The sequence below is a fragment of the Corvus brachyrhynchos genome, unplaced genomic scaffold (assembly GCF_000691975.1).
Source record: "Corvus brachyrhynchos isolate BGI_N302 unplaced genomic scaffold, ASM69197v1 scaffold56, whole genome shotgun sequence".
NCBI lineage: Eukaryota > Metazoa > Chordata > Aves > Passeriformes > Corvidae > Corvus > Corvus brachyrhynchos.
This window is the reverse complement of record NW_008238664.1, coordinates 9,738,124-9,758,662: the sequence shown is the minus strand read 5'-3', so window position 1 is coordinate 9,758,662 and position 20,539 is coordinate 9,738,124. Positions and strand designations below refer to the sequence as shown.

Genomic DNA, 20,539 nt, shown 5'->3' with positions numbered 1-20,539 from the left:
TAGAATACTCTTTGAGGGGGCAGTATGCTATACAAATAAAAAACATTCTCTACCATTCTCTTATGTGAAATATCTCAAATTTTTCATGTTGCTCTTTCTGGTACTTTATTTTGAAGAAAACATGCCACAGGTTATTAGCTTCTTTGATTGAAGGGGGTTTGTTTGGTAGGATTTTGTTTTGTTTAGTTGTAAACCTTACGCTTGGCAGTTTCACATCACAAAAAGACCAGAATTAAGGGCTGACCTATTCTTCATTCAGAGAGGTCTTCCACTTTGGAAGTATCTACTTCTGGCCATTGTTACAAGGAAAGTAATGCAAAAAGTACATCTGGAGAATGAAGGATGATTTTGTATGGCAATTGGTATAGGTCATACACCAGAAACTTCAAAGTTTTAGTATAACTTGAAAATAGCATCTTGAAAATAACTAAAATAGAAATGTTCATTTAAATTGAATAGAGCTCATTTAAGAGGGATAATATATTTCTTACTATTTTGATTTTTTTTTAACTACTCTATTCTTTTGGAGGTTTTTTTGGTTTTTTTTGGGGGGGGGGTTGTTTTTTTTAAAGTGGAGCTCTGAATTTTGATCAAAATAATGTATTGGGTGATACAAACCTTTAAGTTAATATTTAATTCTGCTGAAAGCTCCACAAGTGAGATTTAATTTAAAATGAACTTCTTTTTAGATGTGTTTTTCACAGTTTCTTACAGCTTTGTTGATCAGAAAGACTGTAAATTATAGCTGAACTTTCAGGATACATACTGTACACAAGAATGTCAAAGTATAGCTGATAAAGATTGTAATACTTCTTTCAACATCTTTAATGTTGTTTTTAATATTGTATTTATTGTTTCAAATTATTAAGCATAGCTAGAAGTATGGTATAAAATTGTCAAGTACAGCTATTAGAAAAAGAATGGGAACTTAGTGAGTAACATTGCTAAGCCTTAAAATACGTAGTTAAGCATACATGGCAATAGTATAGGTACAGTTGTTGCTGCTTTCAACACAATTCTGTAAACCTGAGAAAAGCAAAATTACATACACATACGCACACCCCCCCCATTTATAGAAAAGGCCTATTGCATTTAAGTTGATTTATTTTAAGGTGTGGTGATAGCAGTTTATAACAGAAAAAAATACTTCTAAAGAAAATGTTTATTTCTTTATTTTTTGAAATCATACAACCCTGTGTTCTTCTCTAGGGGATTTTATTGACAGAAGCTGAAGAAAGTCTTAGCTATCTTGTACAGGACATACAGGAAAAATATGATGGGGACGTATCTTGGTATTCTGTGGAAGATTTAGAGGCTCTTATTGAGGCAAAACTTGAGCTTGCTTCTATTTCTCAGCAAAGGCATCAAGCAGCTCTCAGGTGAGTAATACTATAAACAACCTTGTCTTGCACAGCCTTGACCACCAATCATTAAAAAAAAAAATCTCTTTATTACTACTTTATTGTAAATCTTAGTAGTCATCTGTAAAAACCCTATTAGTGTATTTAGAAATGTAAGATACATAGTCATTTAATATTTTAATTATTGCTTTATTTTGCTTTTTAAAAGATGGTCAGTTATTGGCCCATGATTTCTCTGTGGGGTGTTCTTATGACAAAGTGTTGTATAAAAACAAAGAAAAAGTTGCAATCTTCATGGTTTTTGGTAAAGTCTGGATATGTTAGATCATGTGTTTTCTTATAATTTTAAAGTGTACAACAGAGCACTAATGTTATCTCTGAACTACGGAATTCTACTTTGTTCTAGAATGCCCTGTGTTACTGTCCTAAAAGAACATTTCCTCTTGATGTACTTATTGGTTTCAGATTAAAATGTCAAAATTTTATCTTTGAAATTGCAGTGATTAAAATGCACTGAAGTAAACATTAACATATTAGAATAGATTTTGGCAGCATTAATTATATTGTTAGCAATAGTGTCTGAAATACTGTTGTATTATCTCTATAAATCTGTATATATCTGCCTAATATTTTCTCCAAATTAAAATGCCAAAATTCCATGATATTTTTCTTGAGATTCTGATTTCTCCTGGAGAATTTAATGAACTTACAATTTTAATATTCTTGGAATATATTGGACATACAGAAATTTATTAACTCTTTGTAGATGTTAAATTCCAAGCATTGTTTTGGTCTTTTAGCTAGGATGATTCTTCTGTTTAGCATACCTGTAATTTTACATTAATTTGTGTAAGAAGGATGATAGTTTAACAATACTTCATTTTATCAGTATGAAGCTCTTTCTATCTAATATTTTATTAGAGGGCAAAAGCTTTGAGCGTACAAATTGCCAACTACAGATGCAGCATACACAGGTGTAGCACCACCACTTGCCAGACTAGATTGAGATTTGGTACAATGTAATCAGTATTTGTAATGTTTGTTAGGTCTAATCTAACTAAACACACCAGAATTGCTACAATAAATCTTATATCACAGTAAGCATCAAAAAAAGAAAAAATTAACCATTTCTTTATTGTTGGAATAGTGGTGAAGATTGCTGATGAAGTGGTGGGTGGTTCATCAGGCTAATAGATAAATCAGTCTCAATGGGATTTTTTATGGAATTAACAAAAAATGGTTTCTTCTACCATAAAACAAACCATCTTCCTTCTCTCAGCTCTCTTAGATGAATAAAAACCCCTCCAAATCAAAACCTTTAAAATAGCACAATTTCTTTTGCATTGTTATGGTACAGCAATAAAAAAAAAGTAAAATTAACAAGGACAGGAGCTTTACAGTGCTGTATAGACTACTGAACTGAAAACAGTAACAGTCTGCATCATAGTCTTTCACCCAGGTTTTGTTTATGCTATTTTAAAAAATAGCAGTTTCCCAAAAATTCAGATATTAGGACTGTAATAATTTAGCAGTAATGTCATTAGTGAAGATGTGAAGTAAGAACTTGTAGGTTATTTGCAGACATTTCTAATCATGAAATATAAATCTATTTCAGTGCCTTTTGATTTAGATTAATTTACTATAAATTGTCAAGGAGTAATCAACCAGTCAATGACAGTCACCTCATCATACTTTATTGTCCTGAATTTTATAAAGTCACTATACTAGTAACCAAGGAGCAGTATGCACACTTATGAAATATCGTGTGTGCAATCTTAGCTTGATACTAGGCTTGGTAAAACCTGCATTAGTAGAGTTCTGTCCCAAACTTTCTCACCCTGCTAAACTGATTACAGTATATTTAAGACATTTCAATGCAGGACCCTTCATTTTGCCATGCACTTTGTATCCTAGAGACTAGTTTCTCTCTTGGATTATAACTTGTCTCAGATTGAAGAAACTTTTTCTAGGATATCAAGGATTTCAGTGGATGTCAAGCATTTTATGGATCGTTTTATGTGACTCTCAAATTTTTTAGGAGTGTTTGTTTAGTGGGTCTTATATACTCATAGTGGTCAGTATCAGGAAAAAAGCCATCAAAAAACAAAGTAAGCGTTTGGGGTTTTTTAACCTAGTTTGCAGTTTTATTGCACTGCCATGGAAACTGCTGATATGTCTGCCTCAGATACAAATGAAACATTTCTTCAGACAGCTGAATGTTTCCTGCCTGCCAGTCTAGAAATCAAACTTTGCATGATATTACAGAAATTCATCTTTTTTTTTTCCTTTGGCAAGATGACCTAGTGGTGAAATTGTTATAGTCATCTGTACTTCCTATTTTGATCATCTTGTCACTTTCTGATTCAGCTGATAAAAGGATGTGTATTTTGTCAAGGGAAGTATATAGACACATCACTCTTGTTGACAGCAGAAGAGGGTCACAAAAATTTCATCAAGGGAAGCTTCTGCATTACAAGCTTCTGTCTTGCAAAATATATATGCTTCAGAATAAGCTTATGTATAGGACTAATCCCACTGATCTCAAGGAGAGTACTTACATGGTGTCTGTCCTCTAAATGTGAGCTTTCTAATTACGCAAATATGTGCTTGTCTACTTATGTGAATAAATTGTGACTTAAAACAAGACGTATATGAATCTTTGAGTTTGTGGTCTATATTTTACTTTAGAAATTTATATGTAAGCATGTAGGTAAAAATAACCTCATTTTCAATATTGCTAAATGTTGACAAGAGGAGTTAACTGGAGGCAGTGGTGCTGAGGAAATTAGGTTAATATTTGTTAATAGCCTGTATATACTCTTGGGTGCTGTACCTTCTCCAGTGTATTTGAGATATGTGAACCATAGCATCTCAAGTGATGTTTTAAGAAAAGTCCGATTTTCCTGTAATTTTAACTTTGATACCTGGTTTCAGGGGAGAACTCTCAAAAAAAGAGAAGCAGTTGGGGTACATCATTGCCTTATCCTTATTTTCTATTTGCTTTTATAAGCAAGTTCTGTTTCATGTTTTCTGTTGCTAGAGAGAAACTTGCCATCAAATTCAACATTGATTTATTCTGTTTTCATTTTGTTGAATAAATCTGAGGTAAAGGGATGATGAATGAGATTCATGAGAATTGAATTGTGAAAGGTTTGGTTCTCATTGTTACTTTGGGGTCTATTTGTGCTGAATTGGTGTAATCCATCCAGGTCTGCATCACAAAAACAGTAAGGAGGATAAAATCAGAAATGACAGGAAGACTTTTAACTGCTCTCTTATCTTAACAGGAGGTTATCCATCCTGTGGTTATACATATATTGACAGAATAATGTGAGTAACTTAGAAGTAGTGCAGCTCTTGTCCTGACTTCTTTGTGCAAGATCTTTGCCTTTGCAGCCATCAGTCTAGAACATCTCAAAAGCAGTAAATTCACAGATCCTGAATCTCTCTTGCATTAAAAGCTCTTTACATTGTCCTGGCAGCGTAAAAAGGATGTTAAGGTGTTAATAATGCTTTTCTATTTTCTTTTTTTTTTATGTGCTTCACGACAGCCAGTCTCTATGTAAAGAGTGTCTCTCTGTGTAAAAAGCCAGCATAGATAAGAACTTTGGTTATACATTTTTAACAATTAACCTGCTGAAAAACCTTTTAAGTGGTGAGCAAGGGATACTCACTGGTAGTTTAGTATTATTAGAAAAATGTTTCTGTGGGCAGATAACATGTAGAATTGTAAAAAAACCCAAACAACCAACCCCCAAAACCAAACTCAAAAATGTTTTAGAGATGGAAGAAGTAAAGATTTACAGACATAAAGGAAAATGTACAATTGGGAAAAACCAATACAAGGAGACATTGATTTTGGCAATTCTCAGAATATTTTGAGTAGTAGTTCCCCGGACAGCAATTCTTGTTATGAAAAACATCTTCTGTCTATGGCTTTGCAGATGTCTTCATATCACGAAAATAATTGTATTCACAAAGTCTGCTGCTATAGCTACACATTTTTGTACATGTAATGAAAATTGAACATTATCTGAGTGTATCTGAGTGCTTATAAAGACAGCAAAAAACCCAGTAGTTAATATTTTAAGAAACCTGACAATATTTTGAGGTCCAAGCCCATTGTTTTTTGACACGTAGGGTTGAATGCTTCACCAGTCCTAATGGTGTGGGTATCTTTCTAGGTTCTGTTCAAAGTGAACTCTAGAAAAGAATTTAGGCTATGGGGTGTGGGGTACAGTAGATGCAATGACATGTGATTTCTTACTGATGAGGTTTTGCCTCATCACCTTGATGGTGTTTACTAAGATCCTGTGAGTATTGGACCATGTGGATTTAACAGAAGGATTAATGTATAGCCTGGAAAGTTTTAAGGAGGAAGGTATTAACCTTGGTTGTGGATGACATAGAACTCTCCTAATGTATCTTGTAATTTTCAGTATTTTTACATCTTCTAATTTCTAAGAACTTATCAGTGGAGACAGAATGGTCTTGATCTAGTGATTTGACTAGATTTAAAGATTGGACTTGATGTTCTAAAAGGTCTTTGCCAGCCAAAATGATTCTATGGCTGTGTGTGTGACTGGAAGTTATAATGGAGTTCTGTTTGATTGCTCCAACAGAATATGATATATCTTAGCTTATATGCTATTCATAGAACAATAGAATCATCAGGGTTAGAAGAGACCTTAAGCTCATCAAGTCCAACCATCAACCCAGCACCACCACTGTGACCCCTAAACCACTAAATTGTATCATCCAGATCCAGATCCTTCTTAAACTCGTTCAGGGATGGTGACTCCACCACCTCCCTGGGCAACCTATTCCAATGCATGACCACCCTAACAGTGAAATACCATTGGGTTATGTCTGTTATTGGCAGAACTTTTTCTCTTGCTGCTGTTTTGTCACTTTCACAATGTAGTGCCTACAAATTCAGAAAATAGTCTGAGCGCAATCTTGTTTGACTGAAGCAAAAATTGATAACTGCTGATTTACATCTGTGACACAGTAAAAAATGAAGTATCTATTTTAATAAAATCATAAAGTAGCGAATATAAATAGTATTTTTAAATAATATTGCTCTATACCACAGTGTTGCTTTGGCTTTCTCTGCAATTCGACTTCTCCAAGATGCAAAAGTTTTTAGCATGGATGTGACACATTTTCACGAAGAAAAGGATGAAAGGGAGTGTTTGGTATGTGTGGATATTTGTTTTAAACTAATCATTCTTTGTATACAAATCTGTCTTGTATTAAGTGTTGAGTGATTTTCATAATATTAGAACATAGCAGTCATTTGTATTATGTGGTTACCATTAATCCAGGGAGAAAATGATCTTTGACACACTTCCGATAACCTGCTTGCCTAAGGTGTACTCAATGTGTCTGTAATCATCACTATAATTTGTATGAGGTTAGGAATTACAGTTTTTATTTCTATACTCTCAAATGGCAGCACTGAAAATCTTCTTTTGTTTAAAACCTCCTCAAACAAAAAGAAAGTGTAAACAATAGCTATCAGTTGAAAATCTTGTATTATTCAGTTAAGGTACTTTAGATTTTCTGATTGAAAACTGAATTCTCTTTCAAAGAGCCAGATGGACCATTTCACCTAATTGCTATTCCACACGGAGCAAGATTTCAGCTGCCTTCTGTTGTCCAACACATAGGGATTCTGACCTCTGCTTTGGAAGACCTGTTGGTCACATACCACACAGTCACTCTTGAGTGCACAGTGAGTCAAATTGACTCATATGGACAGAGCAACTGAGCAGTGAGATTTTGTAATGTCTATTGAGACTGGACTTTCTTGTATGCAATGTAATTATTTTCTGTCTGTTGTAGGACAGTCCTATAGCCAGTACCTGAGCTATCAGCATTTTTTTTCTCATTTGCCTCAGTGCAAGTCAGTCATGATGATTTTTTGTATAAGTAAAATGCAGGTGGTGCATTGTCCATTGCGATTGATTGCAACTGATTGCTTGCTGAAACAAATTGTAGAACATGGACTGTAGAATTTTTAAGAATAAATTTAGATAGCACAAGGAGTTGAGCTGAGAATTCTCACAAACACTTGTAGTACTACATTATGCTAATACTTGTTTCTAAACACCAGAAACACAAAAAACTAGAAATCAAAACATAAAAATTTCTTTATAGTCATTATTGAGGTACCAGAAATTGATACTGATCCTGCTCTACAATTAGACTTTTATGTGCCTTAGAATTTTGTGTAATGTTCCTGTTTGAGTGGAATAAAATCCAAACTCTTAGAATTATTCTTCATGAAAAATGTAGTATATAGATATACTTATGGAGTCTCACATAAAAAGTGGTTTAATATTCAAAATGGTTTAAATTATTTATATCTATATTAAAATGTAAATAATAAATGGCCTCCTGTTATTAAAAATATGTATCTACCCTTCAAATAAACTTCTGTTTATGATGTTTTTATTATTTGTTAAATATTGGTATTAATTTAATTTATTTTAGACTGATGCTGCCCTGTACCCTTGTTTGTAGTAAAATATGTTACTCAGAAAGTAACATTTTTCTTGCTTTTGGAACTTACTAGGACTCCAACACTGAAGGTGTTCAACTGCCTCCCAGTGTAACAGCCCAAGAGCACATGAACGCACGTTTGTGGCTGAGGTGTCGAGCAATGTTAGTGACTGCACTCCTGACACAGATACAGGGTGTTGGTGATATGAAAGGTACTGCTCTTTCTTGGTTTAGATTTTGGGATTATAATGGGCCTATACAGGCACAATTCTTATTCATAATTAAAAAATATTAACGTTAATTCTGGGGCTGTATTATCATGGAACTATTATTTGTATTAAATTCGTCCAACCCAATAAGGAAAATATATTTATGAGTAAATTCTCTCCTAGAGCATGAAAAATATTAATTTTAATTTAATGGTCATTATCTTTTGATAATTGTGTCTAAAAGTTTCAAATGTTCTAGTGTAATTAAGAAGGTATGGCTGTTTTAAAAAGTGCTGTTGCCGAGTACCTCTGGTTTTAAAAGTCTCAAAATATTTTTCACTTTCTATATTTCCAATAAATGAAGTATCCCTACATAACTTCTAAAAATGTTCCAGATTATTTTTTTAAAGATTTAAGAGACAGATTGCAAAATACATTTGTTGAAGTTTGGTTATGAATAAAATGTTTTTCATTCCTTAGTTCTATGAACTCTGATGCTCACTTAAGTATCAAAATCAGTCTAAGTCTGTAGCCAAACTCTTATTTAATCACTTCTAGATAATTGTTCTGAAGGCCATACTGTTTTGGAATTTTAACTAAAATCAGATTTTTGAATAAGTAGAACAGATCTAAAATATCTTAATATTTTTGTTGGTGGCTTGCATAAAAAGCGTGCATTTGGATGAACTTAAACCTAGTGCAGTTTAGAAACTAAGTGGTTTTTCTTTCTTTTAAAAGTAAATTTGACACAAAACTGATGAAATGGTACATGTGGAGTGTGGAATTTGTAATATATTTTCTGTGACTTTTTAGTGTAGAAATTACTTAAGAATGGTAGAACACACAATAAAGTATTTTCTATTGTATTTTTACTATTCATATATTCTCTTCTTTTAGGAAACGATGTGGCTGAGCGCAGAAGCGTGATAAAAGAAGTAATATTAGAGGCAGAAGCCTTTGGTGATATTGAGACTCAGGCTGAAATGATGGTGCAAGTTGCTATTCTTGACCTGCAAGAAAAACGTCCTGTGGCAGACATTAAACTTCTTTTGCAGGTTTGAGCATAAAGGAGAAACTGTTTGCTTTTCTTTGATGCATTTTTTTGTGTGTAGTCAGAACAGCTGATAGCAGCATTAAATAAGCTTGAAATAGTGCCTCTGAAACAGATTTTTTTTTCACTTTGCGTGCTTTGTCCTCATAAATAGACAGGAAGATAGTAACTACTTTGGCTTCTGTTGTCTATGTCCAAACAGAATATCATTGCTTTACTCCAAGAGGATACATTTATTTCTCTGCCAGCTTCTTTGACTCTTGTGAAGAGCATGCTTCTGCTGGCAGACATACTGCCACTGGAAATAGTAGAGGATACAGAACATTGCTCTTCTGCAGTGGAACCATTAAACTTGCTTGTTTTGGCACATGAGCTTACCATTAAAGCAGTGAGTACATGTTGGTGCATTTCCAAATCCTTCCAATAGCCTTAATTATTTATCCTGGAAACTGTTTTATCAATTTATTCAGAAGGGCTATTCCTAGTAACTGATCACTCCAGTTTTAACTACGTTAGAATAGTATAAAGAAGTAGTTCATCTTACCAAACGTTATCCATACTCATCATGCATGCTCACCTATGTAGTGTGGTATTTTCACAGAATTTAAAAATATTGAATAGCTGCAAAATGCACATCCAGATGTGAAAAATGAAATAGGTAGTTTGACTTCTAAAGAGATGCAGAACGCTCACTTTTCCCATTTGCAATGAGGGACATACTCATACTCAACACCTCAGGGAGAATGTGGATCTCATTAAATTCCTAACTCTTAAGCATCCAAGAACTTAGCTTTGTGTCTTAGAATAATTTGAATCAGGACAATCTATATAAAGTAGAATGATATTTTAGGTTGATGGATTGTTACAATTGGTATGAAGAAATAATTTCAATGTAAAAATTTAAATATGTAATTAAAAAAAAAATCTAAAGATATGAACTTTGTGAGAACACTAAACCATTTACCTATTTGGGATCCAAAACCAGATAGGCATTTCTCCCTGAACTTAGTATAGGTTACAGAGAAAAGTTTTTGGATCAAATTCTTTCCTCATAGTTTCTAAAACTGAAGTTTAATCCACTGAAATATTTATTTCCCTAAGTAATAAAGAATCATATGAATCACTTCAGACTCAAACTTCCAGCTGTGTGACTTGCTAGCCTTCAAGTGACTTGACACTTTACAGTGTCTCCCCATTGTCTTATCTCCATGAATGAAAGGTTTGACTGGTCCATACATGCTAATTTCTTTCTTTTCTGGCCTTTGCTGGATGTCAGATTTCTTTGTAGAAATGACAGTTTCTTTCCAGAGCTGTGGTTACTTGCGAGATCTATTTCTTAATGACTGATTTGAGGGAGTTTTCTTTTAAAAACCAAAGCCTAACATTAATAAATTCAATCAAGAGTTCATTAAAATTGTTTATTTGTATCAAAAGACTCTTCTGCAAGACAAGTACACACTGAAGTAAAGGAGTTCAGGCCTATCAAATCCTTTTCCAGTGCTCTTTTACAAGACACTTCCATTGAGGGTTTTGCAATACCTAACTTACTTTTTCAAACTGCTATTTAATTTGCTGTCTGTAACTTGATTTTACTGAGGATTCTCCTTTCATAGATTTTTGTTTGTGGTGAACCCATTGAACGGCAAATAGAAGACAGTACATTGACTTGCCTGGTCTTACCTACAAAGAATATCTACCTGCCACATATTAATTTGTTAGCTCAAGTCAAAATGAAAATTGGTAAGAAAAACAGAACTCATTATTATTTTTGAATTTTAGTTAATTTTCACTCATATTTTGTAAATGGGTTGATTGGTGTAGCTCGGGTTTCTCTTGAATGGTCTAGGTAAACCTTAATGGCATCATACAACAGTGAAACAATATTATAGTTTTGTACTTATATCCATCAATCACTTGAATTTTTGGGAATTGGATTGTAACAGTAAATATGTAGCAGCATTTGTTCTAAGGAATTTGCTTATTTTTGTATAAATCGGTTGTCTACTAAATAATTTACAAAGAACTGTTTTGGTTTTTTTCTTTAGGACACATACTAGCTGAAAAAGTGGCTTCTACAGCTGCAAGAGGAGATCACTCCCAATGGCTACATGCTCTCAGGCATTTAGAATCAGCATTGAAACTTTGCAGAGCAGCTGCAACAAAAAAATTAGATATGGAAGCTGAACTTCTTTTTCAGATAGGTAAATAAACCCCTGTTTGTACATCCTGAGTGCCATCCTGGGCAATGTTATGCATGGTGTCTTTTGAAATGGAGACATTTTACTGTAAAACTAGAATAGGTCTGGATATTTCTCACTGTCTAGATGAAGATCTCTCTCCTGTGTTTAGTATCACACCAGAGTAGATCAGGATGCATTATTCTGCAAATAATTTAAAAACTGCATTAGAACTGCTTTCATCTGTATGTTATCTGGAGTCAGAGGGTGTGGCCAACAAGATTAAGAACATTATGTTTTGCAACAGGAGGAGTTGGTTTGTGAGGATCCCAGCCAGAAAGACATTGAAGACTCTGTAATGTATGTCTTACAATGCCATATTTTTGAGTTAACGCTATCAAAGAAAAATGAGATAGTGTAAATAATTTTCTATTACTGCAGAGGCTGAAAACTCCAAACCGTGCAGTATTGAACATGCTTCCAATCAGGGTGTAGCACAACATGCACATCCCTTCTATGGAAAAGTTGTTTCTTTTTGGTCTTTTAGCTGTTCTTGAGAGAAAACAATGTTATTCATCATTTCTACTGTCAAACAAAAAGCATGTTCACATAAGAACCTCTTGCTACACTTTTACCGAAAGGTACTAAGAAGATGCTGCCAAGAGACTCTTCTGTTACAGCGAGCTGGCTGCGTTTATCCTGTGGGATGTGCCCAGCACAACACGGGCCTGAGTGCCATACTGTATGTGCAGCACAGCACAGCACAGCACAGGCCTGTGCCTGCACATTAACTCCTCTGCATACAATGCTCTGCTAGTTGGGATCAGGAAATGTTAGGGCTCATTATGAGTCCCAAGTTTGGTTATTTTAGCTACTCTGTGAAGAGAGTTGTTATACAAGCATTGTGCATTACCTTTTAAACAAACTGGAAAAGATCTTGCTTATCAGAAGGAGAACAGATAATGTACTATGTTGTTTGGCTTTTCTGGAGGGAAAAACAGATTGGGTGGGTCTTACAGAAGAAAAATTAATGACATCTTGAAAACCTACTTTCTGTATTTCTTTCTAAGGTAAGGTAGAACGCCAGATAACTGAAACAGGCAATAACAAGTCATCTCAAGCTGTTGAAACCCTGTTGGAAGCTATTAACCTCAGCCAGAAACATGATCAAAAATATGAGTAAGAATCTAACTATTTAACTTTGAAAAGAATTTAAGTCATACATGAATATAATTTGTAAACAGTTTTTTGAGATTTGTTCTGGTACCTCTGTTATAGAGGGTCTTTTGTATTTTAGAGAATTTTTTTTCTACAGAGAAGAGCTAGTGGATATTTATTCTCTTATTTAAAACAAATGATAAGAACATTTAAAAGCATTTTTTAACACAGAAGTTACAGCTTTCTGTCCTATTTCCAAATTTGTACCCTATCTGTCAACACTGGGAACAGAGCTATCAATTAAACAGGAGGTTTATTCATATTTCAGAAGATGAGCTGTGGTCTGCCCCCTTCCAGATAACAGAAATCCAGCTTGAAAAGGTTAGCAGCCAGAAATAGTCAGAAGAGCAGAGGCAGAAGGAGTGTAGGAAATGTGTTTGTAACAGATATCAGGACAGTGACTTTGGCATTAGTTATCAGCCTAGAAGATGCCTGAAGAGCTGAGCCAAGACAGCCAATAAATTCTGTCAAGCAGCTCTGATACACTGGACTTTAGTTTTTTTTCTTTCTTGACCAGTCTAAATGAATAATGTGCCATGTCTAGTTAGAGACAGTGTAAAGGCAGCAATTTACCTTGCTTGTTTGAGTATTCTGTTACTTAAGTTAATGAACCAGAACTCTGAATGTAGAAGCAGTAGCTTAGTAATAAACCTCAACAAGCAGTCAGCATGATGGAAGATGGTGCAGAAATGGACTGTGGTGAAGTTTTACAAGTTTAATTTGCTACACTCTTATTTAATTTGCTACCATCTTTCTAAAAGAATGTACAGTGACATCAATGGACCATGGCTTTCTTGTTTTAGAGAACTTAACATCCTGATCACATTTATGCAAGCCCTGTGATATCTGTGGGATTGTTTAATTAAAGTTGTTTCTTGATGTCTCACATCCTTTTTTGTTAGCAAGACTAGAAATTTAACTAAATTGTTGCCAACCAAGTGTTGAATTTGATATTTTCTCAGTTTTCTCAGTCTTTAACTGCATTCTGTCTTTTGTATTTTGCTTTACACAAATTGTACTAAAGCTGGAATTTATTGTATTATATAAACAACCAACTCTGTGCAATATGAATCTGTCCAGAACAGTAACTGTGTGAGCAGGAGTTTGTTGCTATGCTTGGGGCAGTTAATTCATAGGTGAGATCCGGAGAAATCTGCAGAGCCAGGAGGAATCTGCATAAAAGAACTGTTATAAACCTATAGGGAAAAAAACATTGGAGAAATTCTCCAGGTGTAGTAATTTTCAGAGGGTCGAGGGGAGTAATTATTTCTTACTAAACATTTGCAATTTATTTATGGAATATTTGTTTCAAGTAATGTAAATTATATTTGATATACTGTTAAATCAGGGTGTTATTTGTTAAGCACACCATAGGGATGTTTTAGACTTACATCACTTTAAAACAGGATCCTATGGCTTTCTGAAAGAATATACATTTAAGGTAGATGATGGGGGCTGGATGAACTATTTATTTGGTGAAGTATCAGGCTAGTCTTGTGCAGGAGTCAGATTGTATCATCGTAATGCTTACTTTGATAGCAAAATTGATTATTCTGTGTGTTGTTTCTTACAGGTTAATAAGGCGGGCATACCTTGAAATAGCACTATTATATTTGTATTTTGCCACAAATAATGAGGATGTATCACAGACAGATAAGTTGGTGCCTTCCAAATCAAGTGTATGTTTTCTATTGTCTGGGTAGTGGCCTCTTCAAAGCAGGAAATATATTTTGTGCACCATGCCATATTATTACTTGCAGTGACTTATAAATCATACTGATACTGAAAGTCCTCCTAGAAAAATCACACGAAGAAATCATACAATAGAATTTGACCTTGTTTGATGTTATCTCTCATGTTTATTGCATTGAATGATAATATTTAAAATATTTTTCTGTATGAAATAGGAAGACACAACCAACAGTGTTTTCATTTCTGATTATGAATGAATTAATTTGTACCTTGCAAAATATACTTAACATTCAAACCTGTTTTTTAAATGCTAACTTCACCAGATTTCAATTTTTCCATACAAATATGAATGACAGTATGAGAAATACAAGTGCCTTTAACCACATTCAAGTTCCTACAACCCATAGGTGGAAAGCAAAATGTGTAACATTAGAGAAAAGAGGTAATTAAGATTCCAAAAAATGGAATATGATAGCAACACTGTAAACAGTAGTGACTGTAGGATAAGCTGCTCTGAGAAAACTTTCCAGGAGCAGCCAATTAGCATGCACTGGATAATTTTTTCATTTTTAGGAAATATCCATGGATTTACAGTCAATGCCAAGTTTTACAACTTACATATAAAACAATTACTTTATAAGTCGGAGGACTTTTTTCTATGTTTAGAATATATTTTACTGTAATATATTTAGAATCCTGATTATGAACTGGTGTATAATTTTAGACCTCTTCTGGAGAACTGTCTTCCGAGGAGGCTGTGAAATCAGAAGTCTACAAAGTAAAAGCCTGGATTGCAATAAGAGCAGCTACACAGGTTGGTGCAATATTCTAAAGAGGTGATTTTTTTTTTTTTTTTAATTTCATCTTATTCTACTTACAAAAGCAAACAAGGAAATGCAAACAACAAGAGTATTAAGGTTTCCTGAAATTTCTAGCATGGGTCTTTTTAAATAAAGTTAAAATGGATGCTGTCTGAATAGTGCATTTAATCTCTCTTGGACAGATCTGACTCTGTTTACCTCGACTTTGATTCAGTGCAAATAAAAGGGCACATGATCTGATAAGTATGCACATGTATTTGACATGTGGGCAGACATCAGTGGCATCCAGATGAGGATATCTGATTTGAAATCACTTATGTAGTAATTAAGCTGTCAGCAGTAATGATTTATTTAAATATAATGTGTACCTTAATGTCAGAAAGAAATATTTTCCTAACTTTAAAAAATATGGTATGTTTCATAATTAATTTTTTGTCCTCATCTTGTTACTCAAAGATTTTAAAATCTATATAAATTTTGTAGTGAACTAGTCCCGAATAAAATAAATGTTATTTTTAGGTCAGCAAAGCTGTCCTTGCTTCTCAGCTGTTGATTGGAATGAAGAGTGTTAAAGAACAGAGCATGAAGGATGAAGTGCAACAGAAAATCCCAGAATTTGCTTCTATGGATCTTTTTTCTTCATACAGAGATTACGTATCTGGTATTCCTTTATACCTAGTAGTGTCAGCAAATTAAATAAATAATAAGCTATATATGCCATGTAATCTCATAATATTTAATATCTAAATTTCATTTATGAAAAATTATAAATCAGTTTTGGAAAGTAAAAGCAAAAGCCTCATCATGCATAGCAATACAAAATATTAAGTAGAGACCTCATGGGTTTTTAAATATCAGCCTGTGCATATGTTCAATATGTTAAGAAAAATTCATTGTTTGCATACTGTGGCTCAGAAAGACAGAGTGCACATACTGCTGTCAGTTTGGAAAAACAGATGGTCCTTTGTTACAGGACTTCCCCAGACATATAAAGTAGATGTTGGCCTCCCTATCAGTCATCACTGTTTTGCTTTGTTTTGTTTTTTCCAAATATTGACTTATAATTGATTTTTTTCCCCTAGGTATATTAGCTTTCCCTTGGAGACTTTCAATTTTACTCTTGGTTTTGCAAAGGGATGTTGGTGTTGAATAGCTTTTCTCTCCCTGCATCATCCCCCAAAAAACCCAACCCAGACAACAAAACCCACCAAAACTAACAAGCCCAAACTCTTGCAAAGTTTTCTGCCTGGGTACTGTGTTCTAGAAGTCAAAGTCAGTATAATAAAATTTTCACTGTCTTTCCAGTCCAATGGATTATTATTTAGAGATGCTTCCATTAGCTCGGTAGAACTTTGCCATGTTTATTTCTGACTTCTGCATTTATTTTTCAGCTAAAGGAGTTGATGAATGGAAATTTTTGATCTGAAAAAAACCCCAACAGTGAAACTAGGAATTCTGAGAAAATGATTGCTAGATGTTATATAAACACTAAGGCAAAATATTAATATTTATTTTTAAACTAGGAACCGTTAATTTAGTGATAAAATTTTGATTCAGTGGCTTAATTTCAATTATCCCAAGTGATTGACAAAGACTGAATTGCTCTGCTTAATAGCTGCTGGCAAAGCTGAGCCATGTCTGCTTACAGTACAGTGTTTAAACATATGTGTTTTGATTGGTTTATGAAAACAAGTGTTGTATGCTAAGACTTTCCATCAGATTGTTTTGTACTAGCTCCATTTGCTTATAATTACAGATCATTTTTTCTTTTAGCAAGTGCAGCAGGTGTTTCTTCTGATAGTTCTGTTAGTCAATACAAAGAAGAATAGAAAGTGTAGAAAAGAAATAATAGGCCAAAATACAAAAATGTAAATTGAAATGTAAACAATCAGCATAACATGCTAAATATTTTCTGTAAATCTCTTAGTTAAACACATATTTAAGTTTTCATCTATAAGACAATGTGGCCATTTAAACTTTTGGCATTGACAACGAAATGTCAGGAATAATAGACATTCAGATTTTGTAGAAGCACTCATAATATTTTCCGAAAATATACTGTTAGGAATCACTATAACATTATGTTTATTCAGTTTGGAGTGGGAAACAGAGCACAAGAATTGTGCTTTTGAGAGAGCCATGTACTAATACAGTGAAAAACAGTACTGAATATAAGCAGTGATGTAGCGATGGCTGTACTGATAATTTTTTCCTCTTTCTGCATAAGTGCAACTTTCAGGCAGCACAAAAGAAAATATTATCTTTTGTTTTATTTCACAGTTAAGAATATAATGAAAATGTGCTTAATATCTAAAAGGGACAAACTATTAAAACTAACAATGAACACTTCAGAGTACCTAACTCTTCTGAGTTTGGGTCAACATAACTGGGAACTTCAACTGCCACAGTTATGACTGATGACTCCTTGTGTTGTTTCCATTTGTTAAATATCTTCTATTGAACAATATGGAGAAATAAGGGTTTTACATTCAAATGCAGAGAGAGAGAATGCACTTGGCTCTCTACCCCTTTTGAATATCTTGCAAGGACCAGTAAGGCTCCTGCCCATGATCTGAGAAAAGTTTTCAACTAATTTTAAGGCTATTTACTATTTCAACTCATTTTTAAGCAGAATAGAAATAATTTTTGTTGTATGAAAAATATAACCCGTTTCAGAAGTTGTACATCTAGTTGCAGATTAGTGAATTCCAACACAATGCAGAAATAGCTTTTGAATTTCAACCACTTCATGTGTGTTCTTGAACTCTTATTGGAGTTCCAGGTGGATACAATGTTGTCTCTGAAAGTACAGAAGCATCTTCTGCTGAAAACAAGCAACTCATGGAAGACAAGCAGAGTGAAAGTGAAGGAACAGAAAGTCCTGTCAGCAAGGCCAGCCAGAAGAAAGATACAATAACATGGGTTCACATAATTCGCTACCACAATCATTTAAAAAGAATTTATAACACAAACCTATCTGGTATGTATTTTTATTCCTTCTAGAAAACTGCTATAGGTGAGATACTGTTTTTGATGGCAAACAGTGTCAGATTCAAAGGCTATCATCTGAAATAGCCTCATTTTGAGTTCCTTTAAATTGTATAAATGTGAAAAGGTCTTCATGGAAATCAAGATTTATGTCAGTTTACAAGTGCTGCAAGTGCACTAAGATACTACTACCTTTCTTTGTAGTTATTCATAAGCCTCCACAATACCAGGAAGGCCTCCCTCAAAACTTGTTATTACTATATCTGAAGCATTTCTAAAAAATTTATAATCTATTTTTATTTTTAGTTCTAGATAGATCAAACTTAAGTTACATCATAAATGAATCTGTTCAGTTTGAGGTTCTCTTTTGGAGACCTGAGTGCAGTGTAAATGGGAAGGTTGAGCGTTATTGAATGTGTTTTGACTGAAACCCCAGATGTGATGTACATGCTTGGGTTATTTCACTGTAAACAGAACACAGTAACAGGTAGGACCTTTCAAACAGAGTAAGAATCCATTAATTACAAGGCCCTAATACTATGCACCTACATGTGATGGCCAGCTTTTGGATATACAAGTGATGAACCAATCGGTGAGAACAGTATTACATTGTACATATAGGTGTTGTTTAGAGAGAAACCTAGCAACTCTGAAAATAATAATTCCTTGGGCTGGGTTTACTCCTTGCAGCACCAAATGAAAGTATTCTGGCTCACCAGAGAACTGTAAGGACAGTAAGGTATCTACAAGTAGGTGTCAAAATGTGCATGTAAATCTCAGCTTTAGTTATCAGAGATGGCGACTAGGGGGCAACTCAGCTGATCAGCCCCCAGCTGTCTAAACTGGGGTCTTAAGAGCTCTTAAAGCTTATTTTGACCGTATTGAATAAATACGTGTTTATTCTAGTGGGTGCTTAGGCATCTAGTGAACATACTGGCGCTTACACATCTGAATTTGAGTACCTACACCTCAAAATTACACCTCCCACCTTATGCTACTTTATAATGTCTGCACAGGGTTTTCTTCATTATCTGGTTACTGGTGAAAAATTACAAATAGCATAAGCTAGTAATATTTGAGGACAATCAGAATAATTGTTGAAAATGCATTTATTTGGTATTGAATCTATTTACATATTTTATTATATTTTCAAAATTTATGAATCTAGACTAGCTGTAGTAACTTGACATTTGAATGGCAAACGATGATGTAATTTCAAAAATCTCTTTAAAAACTGCCCCTAACCCAGGACCTGGATCACTTTCTGCAAGAGATGGACACCTTAGTTCGATTTCTGACACAGGAATTGTTCTACGCATAGCAGAAATGCATTCCTTTCTTGAAAAGAATTTGGTTGAATATTCAATGTGCTGTCTTGAGAATTTTCCAGAAGAACTACATGATACAGAAATGCCACTCAGTAGTCCAGCTGGTTCTTCAGAGGTACTGATGTTCTTTCTAATGTTTCAAAAATATTATACTGGTATTTAATTCAGATTCTCAATAGTTCCAATGGCGATATTTCTGGGAGCCCTATAGAAGAATGAAATTATTTATGCAGAGGATCAGTACAAAACCGAAATCCTATGCAAGCAGTGAATTACATAATTAACAAATGCAAATATCCTTGCATTATTCATTCCTGCAAAAATAATCTCCATCCCATAGCCAGTGTATTTAGACCCTAGAAGATTAGGCAGAATGATAATTAAAAAGGTTTTTTTTATTAGTTAATAAAGTTGGCTGTTACTCAGGTTTTAAATCTTGTAGATCTCCATGTTTCCTACCAAAAATGTCCTGATGATAGTTTTGCAATTTGTAGGTACAAATCTCTACATTGTTAATTTAGTCTATAATAAAACATGATTTTCAAAAAATATGTCAGTTATATTTTCTCAAAATTTCTTGAAGGTCTTATATGCCAATTTTTTTCACTGATTATCAGCTGGCTAGAAAATCAACCTTTTTACATCTCTGGCTTGCGAGCAGCCTGTTTAAGCTTTCAAATATAGGCAACTCAGAATATATCACTCTGATAAATCTTGAATTAGAATTCTGGACTCTACACTGACCGTGGCACATGTTTTGAACATTGAATGAAATTTGTTTTTGAAGATCCAGTGTAAAAATAATTGCCTTCAAAATTTCTCGATCCCACTTCTCAAATTAATAGTTATCCTAATACTAAAAATTAATAGATCATTCTCTGTAACTTTTTTTTTAGCTATTATATTCAGTATTAGATGGAGACAGGGGTGCCTTGAGGAGGAAGAACTTGGTATGTTATAAAAATGAATAAAAATACTTCTGTGAAAGTAGCTTGTCTAGAGTTGGTGAACTTTCTTCAGTGTTGGACAGCATATCATTACTCATTTCCCAACAAAGAGCTGACTGTGCCACTGAATAAATTGTAAATATATGCTATGTGACATTTATAACAGCCATCATATATCAAAAATTATTTTACTCTGTCTGCTCTTTTTTTGACATAATTAGTATTACAGTGTCCTAGAAT

At 33.9% G+C, this 20,539-nt stretch overlaps 1 protein-coding gene across 1 annotated transcript in view; it reads left to right on the top strand.

The window, feature by feature from the left end:
* CFAP54 (cilia and flagella associated protein 54) overlaps positions 1-20,539 on the top strand; it is a 96,544-nt gene that overhangs the window by 67,286 nt on the left and 8,719 nt on the right. The window contains exons 51-63 of the mRNA XM_017738039.1: positions 1,210-1,379; positions 6,457-6,559; positions 7,942-8,080; positions 8,975-9,132; positions 9,331-9,516; positions 10,742-10,868; positions 11,174-11,329; positions 12,376-12,484; positions 14,097-14,202; positions 14,940-15,029; positions 15,556-15,697; positions 17,813-18,016; positions 19,274-19,467. Of these exons, the coding sequence (XP_017593528.1) occupies positions 1,210-1,379; positions 6,457-6,559; positions 7,942-8,080; positions 8,975-9,132; positions 9,331-9,516; positions 10,742-10,868; positions 11,174-11,329; positions 12,376-12,484; positions 14,097-14,202; positions 14,940-15,029; positions 15,556-15,697; positions 17,813-18,016; positions 19,274-19,467 (1,884 nt within the window). The remainder of the gene's footprint in view (positions 1-1,209; positions 1,380-6,456; positions 6,560-7,941; positions 8,081-8,974; positions 9,133-9,330; positions 9,517-10,741; positions 10,869-11,173; positions 11,330-12,375; positions 12,485-14,096; positions 14,203-14,939; positions 15,030-15,555; positions 15,698-17,812; positions 18,017-19,273; positions 19,468-20,539) is intronic.